This window comes from Tetrao urogallus (assembly GCF_951394365.1).
Source record: "Tetrao urogallus genome assembly, chromosome: 1".
NCBI lineage: Eukaryota > Metazoa > Chordata > Aves > Galliformes > Phasianidae > Tetrao > Tetrao urogallus.
In genome coordinates this window covers 126,059,997-126,076,878 of record NC_136813.1, presented here as the reverse complement: position 1 = coordinate 126,076,878, position 16,882 = coordinate 126,059,997, and the positions used below count along the sequence as shown (strand labels likewise).

The 16,882-nt window shown below is 41.7% G+C and overlaps 1 protein-coding gene across 1 annotated transcript in view; it reads right to left on the bottom strand.

Annotated features, from left to right (window-relative positions):
• The window catches only part of ARFGAP3 (ARF GTPase activating protein 3), a gene marked incomplete at both ends in the record, with an annotated part of 32,248 nt that extends 23,281 nt beyond the window's left edge, over positions 1 to 8,967 (bottom strand). The window contains 4 exons of the mRNA XM_079549176.1: positions 293 to 424; positions 2,905 to 2,977; positions 4,046 to 4,164; positions 8,899 to 8,967. Coding sequence (XP_079405302.1) covers positions 293 to 424; positions 2,905 to 2,977; positions 4,046 to 4,164; positions 8,899 to 8,967 — 393 coding nt within the window. The remainder of the gene's footprint in view (positions 1 to 292; positions 425 to 2,904; positions 2,978 to 4,045; positions 4,165 to 8,898) is intronic.
• Positions 8,968 to 16,882: the final 7,915 nt, after the last annotated feature.

Here is a 16,882-nt window from a genome sequence, read left to right as displayed (position 1 = left end):
CATTTTGAAGAATACCTGAAGTTTCCACCTACGATTCCTGTAAGTTACTCCAAATGATACAATTAATGTTTTGAGTATAACAGAAGTGATTCTGAAACATCAGGTTCACCTCTACCCTCAGTATCTGCTGCAAATTATTTACTCCACTTCTTTCCTCCTCAAAGCAATGTGCAGCAGTACCTCCAAAATAATTATCTTTCACACTGGGGATTAGAAACTTTAAATGACTCTAGTGGTAAAGGAATGGGAAGTGTTTCAGAAATCTAAATGACAAAAGATATACATGACTTACATCAGTACCATGTTTTCTTGTTGCTTGTGTCGCAAGAGATTTAATCTTCTCCTTGTAAAGCTGAGCAGCTCGACTGTTATACTTTGCATTGGTGTCATTTGTTGTGCATCCATGTTGATGGAAAAAGGCAGACTATGAAGCAAAACATATAAAATGCTATAAGAAACAAATTTCAAAACAAATGGCACTTAACATTAGTATACTCTGCAACGCAGCAAAAGACTGCTCCTGTCTTTAAATCTTGTAAACTATGAAGTCTATGTAGATCTCCAAAATAAGAAGAAAACTCCATTATGGCAACATATGAACACATAAAACAACAAAACCCAAAAACATCAGTGGAATGTTCTAGAATTATACACAATTCCAATCATATAGAATGATTCCTACCTCCAAATCTAACAGCTGAAGAAAGGAAGAGGTAACTGACTGCCAACAGCTGTGCTTCAAAAGATGTTTCTGATATTCTAAAAGGCATTGCTTGGCTTCATGTCAAACATGCCAGGGAGAATAACGTATGTTCAACAGACTTTTTACATGGGCAGACAAGGGGGACTGGCTTTAAACTAAAAGGGGAAATTTAGGTGAGATGTTAGGAGGAAATTCTTTACTCAGAGGGCAGTGTGGCCCTGGCACAGCTGCCTGGAGAAGCTGTGCTGCCCCATCCCTGGAGGCATTCAGGGCCAGGTGGGGTGGGGGCCTAGGCAGCCTGAGCTGGTGGGGGGCAGCCCTGCCTGCAACAGGGGGCTGGAACTGGATGAGCATTTCTTCCAACCCAAGTCATTCCATGATGCTGTAATTCAATAGCATCAAAGTGAATATAAAGAAATGGTCTTCCTTAAAAAAAACAAAACAAAACAACAACAAAAAAACCCAACCCCCCCCAAATTTCTGTGTATATACGCATAGATACACACTCTTTTTATGTGCTTATTTACATACAAATTTTGTTTGCAAGATCAAAACATGGAAAAACTAGGTATGTTTTTTAATACCTAGAACTAAGTAGCAAATTACATCATACGTTCTTGCACAAAAGAACGTATCAGACCATTACAGTAAAACACACTAAACAAGTTTCTGATAGAGTCAACAAATCCAGGTAACTGAAGGTTGTAATGTCAAATGTAAAAGCAGTACACAAATACCACACTCTGTAAAAAATTAAGCCAGTCAACTTCTGTAACTACAATAAAACAGTTGTAAATGTCACCCTGCCACAAAGATTGTGTATTTCTGCTTATAAAAACATTTACATTTATGAAGTTGACTTTCAGAGCTTTTCTTTGTAGGCCCCAATTGCCATCATTGCAGATATTTATTCTGAAGACAAAAGGAACTTGCAACACCACATTTCCTAGCAACCTCCAAGAGAGCTAGGAAATAGTTAGGAAGTTCACAACTGCTGTTATCCAAGATTCAGTGTCATCAGGCAATTATAAATACAAATAGCAAATGTTAATCTGGCAGTACATCTAAGCAACAGTTAGTAAAAATAGAATTCAACTGAACTGGAACAAAAAACCAAACTGTTTTTAAATTAAATTAAAGGCAAAATGTCAACTTTACTTTTTAAATGTTCAGGTACTTTACTAAACTGGTCTTTAAATTTTCAGCCATTTATCTTCATTTCTCAGGAACTCCAAAACAGATCATTATGAATTTGAGGTATACAAGGAGTGAGTGTGCTTATATTTGACCTCTTGGCAATGCGTTATAGGAAACAGTGACATCCAAGCAGAATGTAAAAGAAACCACACAAACTTAAAAGATGTTTACTGTTAATCCTCTGGGAATATGCTTTCTGAAAGTAACTGCGGTTCTTTTTCAAACTCTGCAGCCTCTTCTTTCCAATTGTCTTAAAACCTTCGGCTAAAAAGAAAATCCCTCTTCTGATTAGTTAGAACTATGGTGTTTATGTACCAGGTGGTAAGAAAGAAACTTGACAATTAAATTCATATAACTGCAGCATAAAAAAAGAATATAACTTAAGAAAGGAGAGAAAGAGTAAAGGAGGGTGAAAACATCACTTTATTTCAGAGGAAGCTGCCAGCTGTTCAGATCTGCACACCAGAAACAGTCCCTTGCCAAGTACCAAATTTAAAGAATTCAAAGACTGCAAAATGCAGAATTATAATGATCCTCAATTCACCGTTCTCTGCATGGAAATAGATAAAAAACTAGAACTTTCTTTTTGAGAAAAATGCAGCACTGGCATAACTTTAACTTACAAAAATACTGTGAAATAAACTTATTTCTAAGTACATATGAAAAATGAAACCAAAAGTAACAGCCAATATGAATTGGCCAAAACAAAAACACTGCTACTTCCTCTCTGACAGCCTCATGTGCCTTATCTGGATTTCAACGGGTACCAAAGTCATACCTTGACTTATGAGAGACTTCCAACACTGACATGCTCTTTGGCATGGCATTATTGTAAGCCCCATAAGGAAACACAGCCTCAGGAAAACACATGTTAACTAGGTTTACAAGCAGAAGGAAAGCCATCTTTCAGCAGTTACCAATGTTTCACTGTTAAATTAGATGTATTGACAATGTATCAACAGTAGTTTCCAAGCCTAACAAGCTTCAAGGCGCAGGATACATACAGCATTTGCATTTCCTCCAACTTGCATGCACCTCAGTTGAAACCAAGACCAATTGGAATCCAGTTCTGTAGATCTGAAGAGAGGGAAACATGCTTAGTGTTATCTCCATAGCCATTAAAAATCTACCTTTTTCTGTGCAAAGAGTCTCTCACACAAATTATTTTGGGGAAGTGAGAGGCAGTGACACGATTTAGCAGAGGGTTGTTAGAGTTAGGATAGTGTGGTTAGGTTGTGGTTGGACTTGATCTTTAAGGTCTTTTCCAACCTGAGCAATTCTGTGATTCTGTAATTTTATTAGAAGAATTCTAATCATTATAATACTATGATCATCAGGAATGGATTCTTGAAAGACCTTTTGTAACATTCTTATACACAGTGACAAAGCAACAGAGGAAGAATATTGATTTTAGCTGATGGAAAACATTCGCTTTTAAGTGCAATCTATTCTTAAATGCATTGCTCTCATATACTTCAAACAGTATCTTCCATTTCAAATATTTCAAATGCCTACCAGATGTAACTCAGGTGAGGGTACTCACCTGAAATCAGAGAACCTCAGTAAAACAGCAACAACTGGCTGAGCCACCAGAGAGGGTAGCACTTCACATAAAAACTCTCTCCTTCTACCCCTGGTATAAGCACTACGGCAACGCGTGCAACTTTCAGGAAGCAAAGCGGGCAAAAAAAGGCTACGTGGGTCTCTTAACTGGCTTGCAAGCGCATCAGATTATCATTATGGTCAACACACTGTCACACTGCTGAAGATAACAGAGTGCTATCTGCCTCAGTCTTGATTCGAAGAGAATGATAAAGCGCTTCAAAGTGCTTACTCCCTTCTTTGTTTTCATCATCTTCAGTGCAGAAACAAATCTGTCAACAAAGGCGTGCTACTGACACAATAAGCAGGTAATGGGAAAGGGTGCATGGCATAAGTGCTATTGAACCCTACCTATTTACCTAGTTCCCAAGTAGCCATCAGATAAAACAAAGCCAATACAAACATTAAAAACGTTTGAAGGAGAAGAAAAGAATGGGCTTCTCTCTCTGATCAGGCATCCAAAGAAAATAAAACAACAACAAACATTAGAAGCTGGGATATAAATCTTTCTATTGCTGTTGTAGGAAGATACCAACCACTTACCGAATGAAACTCAAGTGCACGCCAAGCGATCGGTGCGTCCCTGAACAGTCAATACAAAGAAAGACTCCATATGTTATGCTTGCCCAGCTAGGGTTTTTCGATCCACAGTCAAAACATACCTTAAAGAAAACAAAGGTCATTAACTTGATTTACGCACAATCTCTTCTTGTAGCTGTATTATGGGTCATTCTAACACCCTTGCAGTGATAGGAACTTAATTCAACCTTAACGCATGTGTCAACACAATTTCATACAACCCTGATTTTATAAAGAGAAGCTGCACAACCTGCCTGAGCTTGAAGAAAGCATCCACTCTGCGTAACACTAGGCCTAAGACTCTGCCAGATGTTCCCATTTGTACTATGCATTACTTGCGTGCTGCTGAACCAACCATTTGGCTGTCCACAACAAGACTGGTTAAATAGCTGACGTGTCCAAAATCACATCACCGCCAAAGCTAAGACTTTCCCACCACCACATAAGATTCCTAACACTCAGCCAAAGCTACAAGAGATATCTGCCTCTACACCTCATATACTCTGTGCTTTCTGTACAGTCCACAGCCCTCAAGTCCTACTTTGGTTATTCTGACATCTGTGCCTCTTTGGTCAAGGAAAGAGAGAACAAAACAAATTATCTGGTATTTTCAAATGCAAGGAAGAATGCAAATTTAAACAGAAACAGTTATACAGTTATTCCTATTTAATGTTACGTGCATAACATATAGAAATGTTCCCATACAGAAATACTTCTCTAGTTGATCAATGCTTTTTCAGTGGAGTTATAAAGGCTGCAAAGGACTAATTCCACAGTAAAAGCACCCACTTACTGGGCATCCTGAGCAGCATCTATTAAAAAATGAACTCCGCAGGGGCAAGTTTTTTCACCTAAACTGATGGATTTTCATTCTGCAACCTTATTCTTCAAAACCAAGGTGAGGGGAAAAAAAAAAAAACCAAACCAACAACTCTTCCTGCTAGGGTCTCCACTAATGTGACTAAATAGAGCATTTTTCTTACATACCCTGCCAAACTACAGGAGAGGAAGGAGTGCAGGAAGCATATTTGTATCCCACAATTGCATGTGGAAATGGGGTCATTCAGTGACATAAGCAGAAAGAAGAAATGAGAGAAGAGCTGTAGAAAATGAGTGTTAAAAGGAGGAGCAGGAGAGAGTCCCTGAAGTGAGCACATGGGGAAGAATGATATACAGGAAGTTGGGGGAAAAAAAAAAAGAATGAGTCCTTTAAAAAAAAAAAAAAAAGCTAGCTTCACCTTCATTTTAAATAGGCTGTTTTCAAGCTGTTCCTTCCCAGGGCAAAAGGAAGGAGATGACTGAATTAGAAGTGGTTTCTGATGGAGACCAAAGCTAGCACAACAGCCCCAGTCCTGCTTCTATCACAGGAGAGCAAGGCAGACCCTGAGCAGTGGTCTGGGCAGAAATTCCCCAGAGCAGAAATGGGAAAAGAGAATCCTGAGCATTGGCAAGTGATTGAAAAATAATCCCATGGTTAGAAAAGTTCTGTTGGTGACGTACCTAAAGATTCCTCAGTACAATGATAAGCTCTTCTTAATTTTAGCGTCTGAAAACATTTATTGCATCACTGTGGAAGGCAGCTGTCACAGAACAGGACAGCACACTGTCTTCACTGGCCAAGGTCTCTGTCAGCTCTGTACCAGACAGACATGAAAATGACTCACAGAGATAAAGCCATATCTTTAAGGATTGCGATGCAAGTAGGAATAACACCTAGTTCCTTTAAGAACTGTCAGTTCCATCACGTTGTGCAACAGACAGTTACATTTCAGTAAGCTACCTGATGAAGGAGTGTACTTAACTCACACTCATGTTGCTGAGCTACCTCAATTTCTGAAGTGCTTCCCAACACATAAATTCTAAGAACTGAGAATAAAGTAAGAGATTTCAGAACCAGCCTTTGAAATTGTCTCTGTTTTAAAACCAGAGACAGTGTGTTTCCTGTACTGACTGAGGTACAACTAAGGTCTCAAAGTCATTATAAAAATCAGGTTGAAGATTACACTTCAATAATCTGTTGCTTTTTAAGTACACTTTCAATATTTTTGTCTATTTTGTTTTCGGCCATTTTGGGACAGTCCAGATTCAGTAACGATCACTTAAGGCAAAAGCCATAACCAGGCTGTTTGTACCAAAACAAACACAGATTTAGGGATAACCCATAGCAAGAAGTCATTATATTGTACAGCATCCACCTTGCACAGAGGTGGAAGTTAGCAAACCCCTTACCTATGGTGGTGAACAAATTCACAGTGCCCACTACCATTGGAAACTTACAGACAGACACAAGGCTTGCAGAAATGCTAGGTTTGGCATCCAGGAGGGCTGGCTCAGCACCCAGCCTAAGGCCAGGGCTATGAAGGCATGTGTCAGCTGTGCAAGGCCCCAGCACTGAGCCATGCCAGGAGGAGTTTGTCATTGGGCAAAGGTGAGCTGCGTGCCACAGCTGCTCTTACTCACCCACTGCAGCATTCAGATATGCTCCCTTTTCTTGCATCAGCAATAATAACGGCGCTTGTTGATGTGACTGGAGACCAACGCTACAAACTGGCTCAGAGCAAAGGTAAGTCCAACTCGCATTGCAGCCACATCAGCAGCAATGCTGAGGTAAGGTAGGGAGCAGGAACATTTGCCAACAGAACAGCACCAGGCTGCCATATGGGGAGAGTGGGAGTCTTAATAATGACATAAGGGACAGCCACATACACAAAATGTAATAACAGAACTGAAAAACTGAGAAACCACCACCACAATGCACCTTCTTGGTTTGCAGCCAGTTCACATTCTTGAGTTGGGCCTCTAAGTGGTGCCGTGGATGTTAATCTCACTAGGGGAAGGGAAAGAGCCAGAAAAGGGAACAAAAAGGCACCTACTGCAGGGAGACAGACTTGTGGCAGAACAAGAGTCTATATCCAACAGCACCAGGACAAGTCCTCCAACCAGGCAAGCTCTGCAAACATCTAAACCAACCATAACAATCAACCAGAAGGTTGGTTGTTAGAGCTAGAGTAGTACAGTTAAGTCGTGGTTAGACTCAATGATTTTGAAGGTCTTTTCCAATCTGAATGATTCTATGATTCTATGACTCATACTGTGCAGCTTCTGTGTCTGAAAATAATTTAGTATGTTGAAAATACATCCTATGTGACAACTGTAACATGTTTGTTAAATGCTGCCAGCCAACTCTGTATTATGCAGTGCATAAAAAACAAAACAACTCCAAAAAGCTATTTCTCATGCCATACAAAGTAAAAGAAATCAGAGACCGAGCTACAAGTTCACAAGATCACTAGATTCAAGATCACTATTCAAATTCCAATAAAAACATGCTATAATGTTTAAACTAAAACTGCACATGTACTTAAATGAGAATTATTTTGCCCAGGCCAGCATGTGCTTGGAAGCCTCGCAGAGCACCCAGCAGTGCGCACACACACACACACACACACCTTCCCACAGGACGCAGACAGGGCCCCACAGCTGCATGGAAAGTATGTGTGCTTCCCAAACTCACCCAAACATACACAAAACAGCTAAAGCATACTACTAAAATTTTAAGAGGAAATGTTTCCAATATTCCAAAGCACTTATTTTTCAGGTGCTGCAGGAAAGCCCTACAAAGGGGCAGACTAAGAACAGAACAAGAAAAGATCAAAGCAGCATGCAGTCAAACACGAGGAGCTGTAGCTCTGGGCAGCCTGGTCTGGTGGTTGGCGACCCTGCACATAGCAGAGGGGTTGAAACTAGATGATCATTGTAGGCCTTTTCAACTCAGGCCATTCTGATTCTATGAGGTGAGCTGGTGGCAACAGCACCTTTTGCTCAAGAAAGCTCTGCCTACCTTGGCATGGGAAAGCTGCGAGATGTGAGCTACTGAAGCTCCTCATAAGCCTTTCCTTCCTACCTGAGTTACTGTCCAGAGTAGGTAACTGAGTTACCTATCGGAGTTACTGTCATACGACTGCACATAAATGACAGCTTTCCAGCAAACCTGGTCCGAACGACAGCAAACGTTGCCCCAGTCCAACTCTGCCAGCACTGTACTGAATCCCTTCGAGGTATCACAGCAGCACAGCCAGGTGAGCCCGACACGCCTGAGCGGCCCCGGGCACCACCGCCCAGGCTCGGCAGAAGGCAGAGGGCTCTGCACGGAGCTGTGCGCCCTGCCGGCAACAGGCAGCAGCGGGGCTGCGTGGCTCCAGCAACGGCGTGATGGGAGCGTTGCAACACCGCTCCATCTCTTGGGCACGGAGCTCAGGAACTGGAACTAGGAAAGCGGCTCAGGAGCTGGAACTAGGAAAGCAGAAGGGGGGACCTGAAGGACGGGGATCTTTCCTCGCTTTAGAAACTAGCTCAACTGCCGACTGTCTCTTTTCTTTAGTCTCCGTGCTCTGCGGAAGCAGGCAAAGCCCCACTGCCTGTACCCTGCACAAGAGCCGGCCGGCCCCGACACTCTCACGGCCGCACGTCCCACGCGTGCGGCCACGGCCACGCTACACCGCAGGTCAAGTCCTCACTGGCTGACTTAAAGGCAACACCTACGTTTGTCACCAAGGAAGGGATCGTGTCTGTTCGATGCAGAAACACCCGCCATGCCTTGGCTATCTCGGGGCGCGCTGCTGCCCCCCGGTCGTTCCAGTCACCGAAAGCGCCGGGTCCCCGCCGTGCAGCCCGGCCGCAGCCGTGCCATGTATCCGGACAGCCGCCCCGTGCGGCCCAGTCCCGCGGAGACACGCGCCCCGCCCCGCCCCCCGCCAGTGCGACGTGTCACAGCGGCAGAGCGCGGCCCCTACCGCGCCGAGTCCCGGCGCCCTCACCTTGTTGGTGGGCACGGAGCGGAGCCGCTTGAAGATGGCGCCGATGTCCTGCTTGCTGGGCTCGCACATGGCGGCAGGCGGGGGAGAGGCGCGAGGGTCGCCAAGCGAAGCCGCCGCCGCCGCCGCCGCCGCCCGCTTCGCTGTCCGGGCCGCGCCGCCGCCGAACGCTCCGCCCCTCCTGCCGAGCGGCCACGCAGCGGGCGCGCGCACAGGGCCGCCCGGCGGGGCGCGGCTTGCAGCCGCCGGCGTGGCGCAAGGGGGCGCCGGTTGCCATGGGGACGCCCGACCGCGCCGCGTCAGCGCCTAGGCGGCGGGAGGCGCCCGGGCTGAACGGCGGGCAGGGCCGGTCGTCGGCTGCGTGAGGAGATAAAACGTGGGAGAGCGAAAGCAGCTCCGATTGCTGGTCTGGAAAAAAGAGAAGTGGGACGTGTTGTTACACTGTGAACAGAATGGTTTCCACTCCTGGACACGGCGTGTTAGTTTCAAGCATTGTGAATAAACGTGAGGAGATGGGCATTTCCTCTGGGCACTCACACTGAAGTGTGCAACTTCAGGGACAAATCTTGGCATCTCAGTACTGTTGTTCATCAGAGCCCCCCGAGGACGTTGTTCATCCTCCCCTCACTCTCATCGCATGTAGAGGAAGGACTACACACTACCTGCACATGAAACAGGGTTAGGGCAAATTTTCCTAACGTGTTTTTGTATAATAGCCTAGGTTCTGGGGACCTCTGCAGAGTGGCTGCTCTAACCTGTTGAAAATAGGGCCATCAGTAAGTTATCTAGGGCCCAAAAGGTCCACCTCCACCTTGCATGGAAATCTGTCTTCAGGCCCTGGCCTTCACCCTCCATAGGCATCCATACATTCTGCACATGTTCTCCAGATTTGCTTGCCAAACCCCATTGGGCTGCATGAGGATTGCCAGCCTACAGCTGCTGGCCTCTCAGGGAGAAAAAGTTGCCAACAGATTTCCATGAAAGAAAGTTTATTATGTCAGCTTCATAAGTACTGAAAGGGAAAGAAAAACAAAACAAAACAAAAAGGCAGGAGAGGTACTATCTTGCTAGCTAAGTGGAAAAATCAACGTTGGAAAAACAAAGTTAATCTGAAGACTAAACCATGTGGCACAGCCCCCGGAAAGGATAGTCCTTGTTACTGTCCCACACTCTCCTCAGCCACGCTACCACTTCCCCAAGCAATGCTGCTCAAAGGCAGCTAGTTCCTGCCACTACAGCAGCCCTGCTAAACTGGAGAGCACAGGCAATAACACCATGGGCTGTTGGTTATTTCAGAACTCTTATTTCAGGAATTGGTTCATCTCTGCCCTAGTGTCAAAATGTCAAAAACCTGCTAGTTATTCAGAGCCACTTTGCACACACTGCACAAGACTCCATCCTTGACTGTGTTCATTAACACACTCTGTACTGTCTCTGTCTCACACAGCGCCTCTATCCCAAGGCCACACTCTGCCATTCAGATAAGTGGGTGTGCAAACTAGACACACCTGTTGCAGCCTGCAAGCTCAGCTGATTGCCAGCAGGTGAGCTCTACACAAGATGCAAGAAAAGCATTTAGCACATACATGGGAACTTGAGGGATGCAAACGTGACCCGAGGCAATATTAAAAGCAAACTCTAGACTTGGGGAAACAGGTGATACAACAAATGGACATAGAAGCAAGGGCTGAGCTATCTACATCTACTGGGGAACAGGCAGTGCTTGTAATTCACTGCCTGCTCTTGCAATTTGAATATTTTTAAAAACTACCCTTCAAGGGTGTCTGCAGGTGCCTGTAGACTGAGTGCTGGAATGTCCTCTACTTTGGAGTTAGGTGCAGTACAGGTCCTTAAGCAGAGCCAGTAGTAGAGCAACACTATGAGCAAAGCTGATACCACTCGTGTCCTCAGCCCTCAGCAGATTTTCGTCTGGACTGTTGTGGCTTAACCCTATTGGCTGCTAGCATAACACAGCTGCTTGCTCACTCTGCACTCCCACCAGGAGGGGGAAAGAATTGGAAGGGCAGAAGTGAGAAAAGTCATGGGTTAAGATAGACAGTATAACAAGAGAAAAAAAAAGGGGGGTGGGGGGAGAAGGAGAAGCAAAAGAAAAAGAAGAAAAGAAGTGATATAAAACTATATCACTACAAGCTGATGCAGCAACCCTGATGAACTTCCTCTCAGCTTTAATTGTTGTGCTGTGTGGTGGGGGATATCCCTCTTGGTCACTCTGGGTCAGCAGTTCTGGCTGTGCCCCCTCTCAGCTCCTTGCACACTCCAGCCTACTCACTGGCAGAGCAGCGTGAGAAACAGAAGAGCACTGCTCAGTATCGATTACAATATTAGTGTGTTATCAACACTATTTTCATCACAAATCCAAAACAGAGCACCGTATGAGCTATTACAAAGAATATTAACACTACGCCAGTCAAAAGGGAGCACAGCAACAAAAAACTGTCAAGTCTGAATGTGCATTCATTCTCTGGATTCATTATCCACAGAAAGCTGTACTGCCATTTGCTTTCTACTTGAGAAAGAATGCCAATTTGTTCAAGGTATTTTGGAGACAGCCTCATTGTCTTTACTTACGCTTGGTTTTCTTTGGGAAACTTGGTCACACTGAGCAAAGTTTGTTACTGCTCACATCTGCGCTGTGCATAACAATAATACATCGCTTCGTGGCAGCTGCAGCTCTAGAAATTCAAGGCCAGCCTCTCTCTTGCAAATGATATCCTCAGTGACACAACATGGTCCCAGACACATATCATTCCAGACTACATAATCCATCCAGACAATCTTCTCCTTGGAGCAGAAAGCATCTAAGTGTCTAGTCCCACAATATGGAAATGAAGTTTAGCAGTGTTAAACTACATTAAAAACCAGTTGAAACCAGTTCTACATATCAATAATATACTTTTATTTAGTAATAATGTATTGTTTGTACTGATAACATCAAGAAGCATAACCACTTCGTCACATAGGTGAGGTTTCTTGGAGCTTTCTAATCTTGAAAGTAGTCCATCTCAACAGCATTGTCCAGTACAAAGCCAAAAAGTTACAATAATATAATTTTCAGACAAGTCCACTGCATAGACAATATTCAGTTGTGCTTCTGTAAACCTGTTTGCATTAGGAATGCAAGAGACTTGCAAAGTCGCATTTAGAAGCAGCATCCCACTGCAAAACCCACCTATGTTGGCCACATGATAGCATTTAATCTTTGGCAGGGCAATCAAATTTCTGCATCTTCTGCTTCAGGTTCCTAGAAATATCTATATCATAATACACAATCACTTCACAATTAATACAGTTGCTACTTCATTGAGTTAAAGCTTCATGGGTCATGCAGAGAGGTGACCTAGCTGAAGTAAAGGTAACCTGGATTTTCAAAACGTTCTTGTCAATCTCCCTCATAAAAACCTAGATTCATTGCCATGAAATAAGGAAATGATCATTTAACAAATTAGTCACTGACCACCATAACAAACAGTGGGAGGTTGCCAGTGTGTTGCCCAGAGGACTCATGCTTGAACATGTAATTTGTATATTTATCTGTGAGAACAGTAAATAGGAAGGTAGTGGTTTATGGAACTACCTACATTTACAGAAGTAAAAAACAAAAACAAACACAACCCCCCCCCCCCCCCCCCCCAAAAAAAAAACACAGTAGAAATATCTTGTATAATACTAACTAGGTAATAAAGCAGCAAGTAAATTTCAGAGACAAATGCAAAACAAAAATACAATTTTTATTAAAAATAAAATAAAAAGTCTGCACTTCTCTAATGGCGTCACAATGAGCTACAAGAAAGAACGGTTGTCTTTCTGGAACTAATTACAGGATCACTTTTCTGACCTACTTCGTCTACTTCTGTATGAACAACAGTTGTTGACAAAGCAATGAACGGAATGTTCAAAATAACTTTTTCTTATTTCACAGAACAAAAGAAACAGATCACTGACAGCTTGAAATACTGTGGCTGAAGCGTCGTTGCATGCTGTCCTATTTCTATGCTCTTCCCAAGGCACCCACAATGTGCTACTGGCACAGATCTCATCCAACCTACTACCTGAGGTTGTTACACCCTCTGAAATGTGAACAGCGCTCAATAGAGCTTCTGGTCTACAAAGGTATTCTCTGAATGGAGGGTTCAAGAACCCTCTATGGTATTTTCAAAACTTTGTGCTAGAGGATTGATGTCAGATCCCCTAGGAATCTGTATTTCTAACAGGAGAAAGGAAGTAAGGCAGGCTGAAAGCAATATATGCTTACCATCAGCAGGCAAACTGTTAGGTGTCAAATACACTGAAGTGACTGTCTACTGCAGTAATTACTGCATGACCTTTCTTGCTCTTCATGCTCTGAAATTGCTTTTTACATTATAATTCAAACAAAACCAGTAGGTGAAAGTATCCTACGTTATCAGGAATAACTCATTCTCACAGATCAGGAGCAGGCTCTGTAGATTCCTTCAAAGTGACCGCAGTTAACAAGCTGTATGATATTCTGAGGTAAATGACTAACTTTGCCAAACCAGAAAGGTGGGAGAAAGATTACAGGATGATTATGTAACCTCAGAGTTAATTTTTAAAAATAATAGATGCGACTCTAGGAGAACAGGAGATATTGCTGCTCGACATCCAACCTTCATTACATCATCTTCCATTTTCTTCCTTTTCTCCTTTGTTTTACAATAATATATTTTTATATATATATTTTTTTTAATCGCCAAGATCATATCAGATCTGTGGTTTCCCCTTCCAAGACTCAGTGTTTCTCCTTATCGCCAATTCTTAAGCCTGCTTTAATTTTCTTCTTTGCAAGTGTTATGAATAAAGGCTTCATTGGAAGAAAGACAACAGAACAAAAATATTCAGGTCAGCTATGGCAAAAAGAGTTTTAGCATGTCAGGCCAACTCCACAAATATCTCAACAAGAGATAATAGCAATGGATTGGATTGTTATACCAAGATATTACGAGTTACAATGTGGTTATATTGAGAGTGCATCTTTGCTTTTACACTCTATATACGTACACCAAATTTGTAGGCAACAATATAAAATTATAGATGCAAGTAAATTAGCAGTCTGAGGAAAAAACGTGCTAAAGTTTTGGTGACAAGTTCTCAAAGTCTCAACAAAGGCAACAAATGAAGAAGAATGTCAATATAGCTTTGGACTACACATAAGGAATTGCTGGTCTTTACACATTGTCTAAGAAAATAGCCTACTATTTTTTCCCCAAAAAGACTTGCCATATTGAGGGGGGGATACAACACTTGCTCTGTGAGGAGAGGCTGAGGAAACAAAATTTGTTCAGCCTGGAGAAATGATTCTGGGGTCCCAGAAGCAGCCTCCCAGCAGCAATTTGGAGGCTACCAAGACACCGGCAGGCTCAAGCACAAGCTCAAGCATAGCAGAACAAGACACAGGTTCCAACTGCAGGTAAAGCCAGGGGAGAAAGAACACCATTATAGAATCATAGAATCACCAAGGTTGGAAAAGACCTAAAAGATCATCCAGTCCAACCGTTCACCTATTCCCAATAGCTCCCACTAAACCATGTCCCTCAACACAACATCCAGCCTTTCCTTGAACACCCCCAGGCTCGGTGACTCCACCACCTCCCTGGGCAGTCCATTCCAGTGGAATAAAATATCATTATAATGATAATTAAGCATTGTAACTGCTTGAACAGAGAGGTGAGAAAGCAGCCTTTGGAAGTTTTCCAGACCAGCTCTCAAGACTTGAGCAACCTAGTTTGAATGTGGAATTGACTGTTAGATCAGCCACTGGACTAGAGATCTCCTGTGGTTGCTTCCACTTAGATTCTATGATTACTAAATTTGATGCCCAGCATAAAGAACTGGATTATTTAGATTAAAAAAATATAGATGTGAGAGACATGATCAAACTTCTGGCTAGCAATCACAAACACGACTATCTTAACTGCTAGCAGTTAGCAATAAAGAACACCAAAAAAGAAAAAGACCTCTCTCACAGAAGGTAGAAGAGACTCAGCTATTACAAAATAAAAAACAAAAACAAAACCCTTAGTTTATCCAATCTGTATCAAACTTGACAATACCATGGAAAGCGCTCTCGTAAGTACATTTAGCGTACCCACAGAAGACATCAATCTCTTCTTCCACAAACATTTCGCTGCAGCATCTAAGAGCTGTTGTGCACTATGCCTAAGCGGCACAGTGCAACTGCTGGCATGCCCATCTTTATGACTTTCAGATAATACAGACTTTGTCATCTTGAATTGCAATCAGGTGTACTATTTGCTTTATAAGAGTATTTTTTACATACATTGCAAGATGAAGTGCATTCTGTGTATTTAAGAGATTAACAGATTTTATTGTTTTCTAAAATATATTACAATATAGAGACCCAAGGCAGTAATTCCTGACAGATTTAGTAACCATTTTGTGAATGAATAATTATGTTTTCCTTGACATACATACATCCACTTTCAGAGCTTGCACATTTTAATGCATTGAACATTATGACTACGTATATCTATACATTTGAAAAGCAAATGATAAAATCCAAAACTACCAACAGTGTTTAATAATTACCTCAAAATAGATTTGTTAGCTTCATTACAGTGTAGATTCCTAAAGTAGCATATCTACTCACCTGATACTTGATTTTTATTTATTTTTTTTTTTTTAAACACAAATCTGTTGTAATTTACAACCCAGTTTTAAATGTCACAAATGCGAACTATTTGGCACTGCTACAGACAACCGAGTTGTAATTGCAAACAAATGTAGTTTTTACAGTGTTCTGCTACAATAATCCATGTAAGGACTAAGGCTAGTTTATATGTTGACCCACAAATTTATCCACATTACAGATTTTGAGTATGTTAGTGTGTTTCCTGTACTTCTGAAAACCTAATCACAGAATATTTTGTCTATAGTACAGTAATGAATATGGCAAGAAAGCAGATTTAAATATACCTATAATTTAAACTCTTATAAGTCTAAATCTTATCCACATCAAAAGGTTTGATAACTAATAGCCATGCTCTTTATATTTTGGAATATCAAATTGTATGTACATATACACAACAGATAGCCTCTTAATAAAAAGCATTTTCAGTCTATTTTACAATCTTTGTTCAAAAAAAAAAAAAAAAAAATCAGTCTTCACAGATTTAACATTTCAAATCACAAAAAAAAAAAAATCACTAGCAGTTAGGATTTTTTTTTTCTGCACACTTGTGCTGGAAACAGATAGTATTCCGGGGCTTATGTATGATTTATCTCTTTGTTTATATAGAGCTACTTAAGATCTACAATGAAAACTCATTTAAGTGCCAAACCATATAAACAACATTCATAACAGAATCCCAACCCATGACACCTGCAGATATCTCTGTTACAAATAACCTTCTGTAACAGATAGCTATTACATATAATATCTGTTTTACAACTTCGAGTCATGCTGACAACATTGAAAGATTACTACAACATGGAAAGAGTTTTCATTCAGTCAACTGCTGACTAAATCTATGTCATAATTTAAGTATTATATGATCAAGCATACAAAAAGATGCTTACCTACATAGCATTTAAATAAAAAAATACTGCATCTTTCAGACATTGCTAAGAACAAATAGAAAATTAACTAGAATAATCTTAAAAATTCAAGTTGCAAGTTACTGAAGGTCACTTAAAATAACCGATTAAACATAACTCAGCATAAGCCACATACCTCGGGTAGGATGAGGCACAAGCATAGAAAATGCAAAAATGTTTAAGAGTCACAATAACAGACCGTGTGGAAAGAAAAAAGCTTTAAAAGTATTTTTCCTATCACTATTTTTTCCGCCTAACTCCTTTCATTTGCATTGTGCACAAGCTGTGAAAACCACATGAAATCAGTTCTATGTTCTGTCTTTAAATCACCACAATTTCAGTATTGAGCTTTCTCTCCTTTTCATGAAAATATATACACTCTATACATCATTCA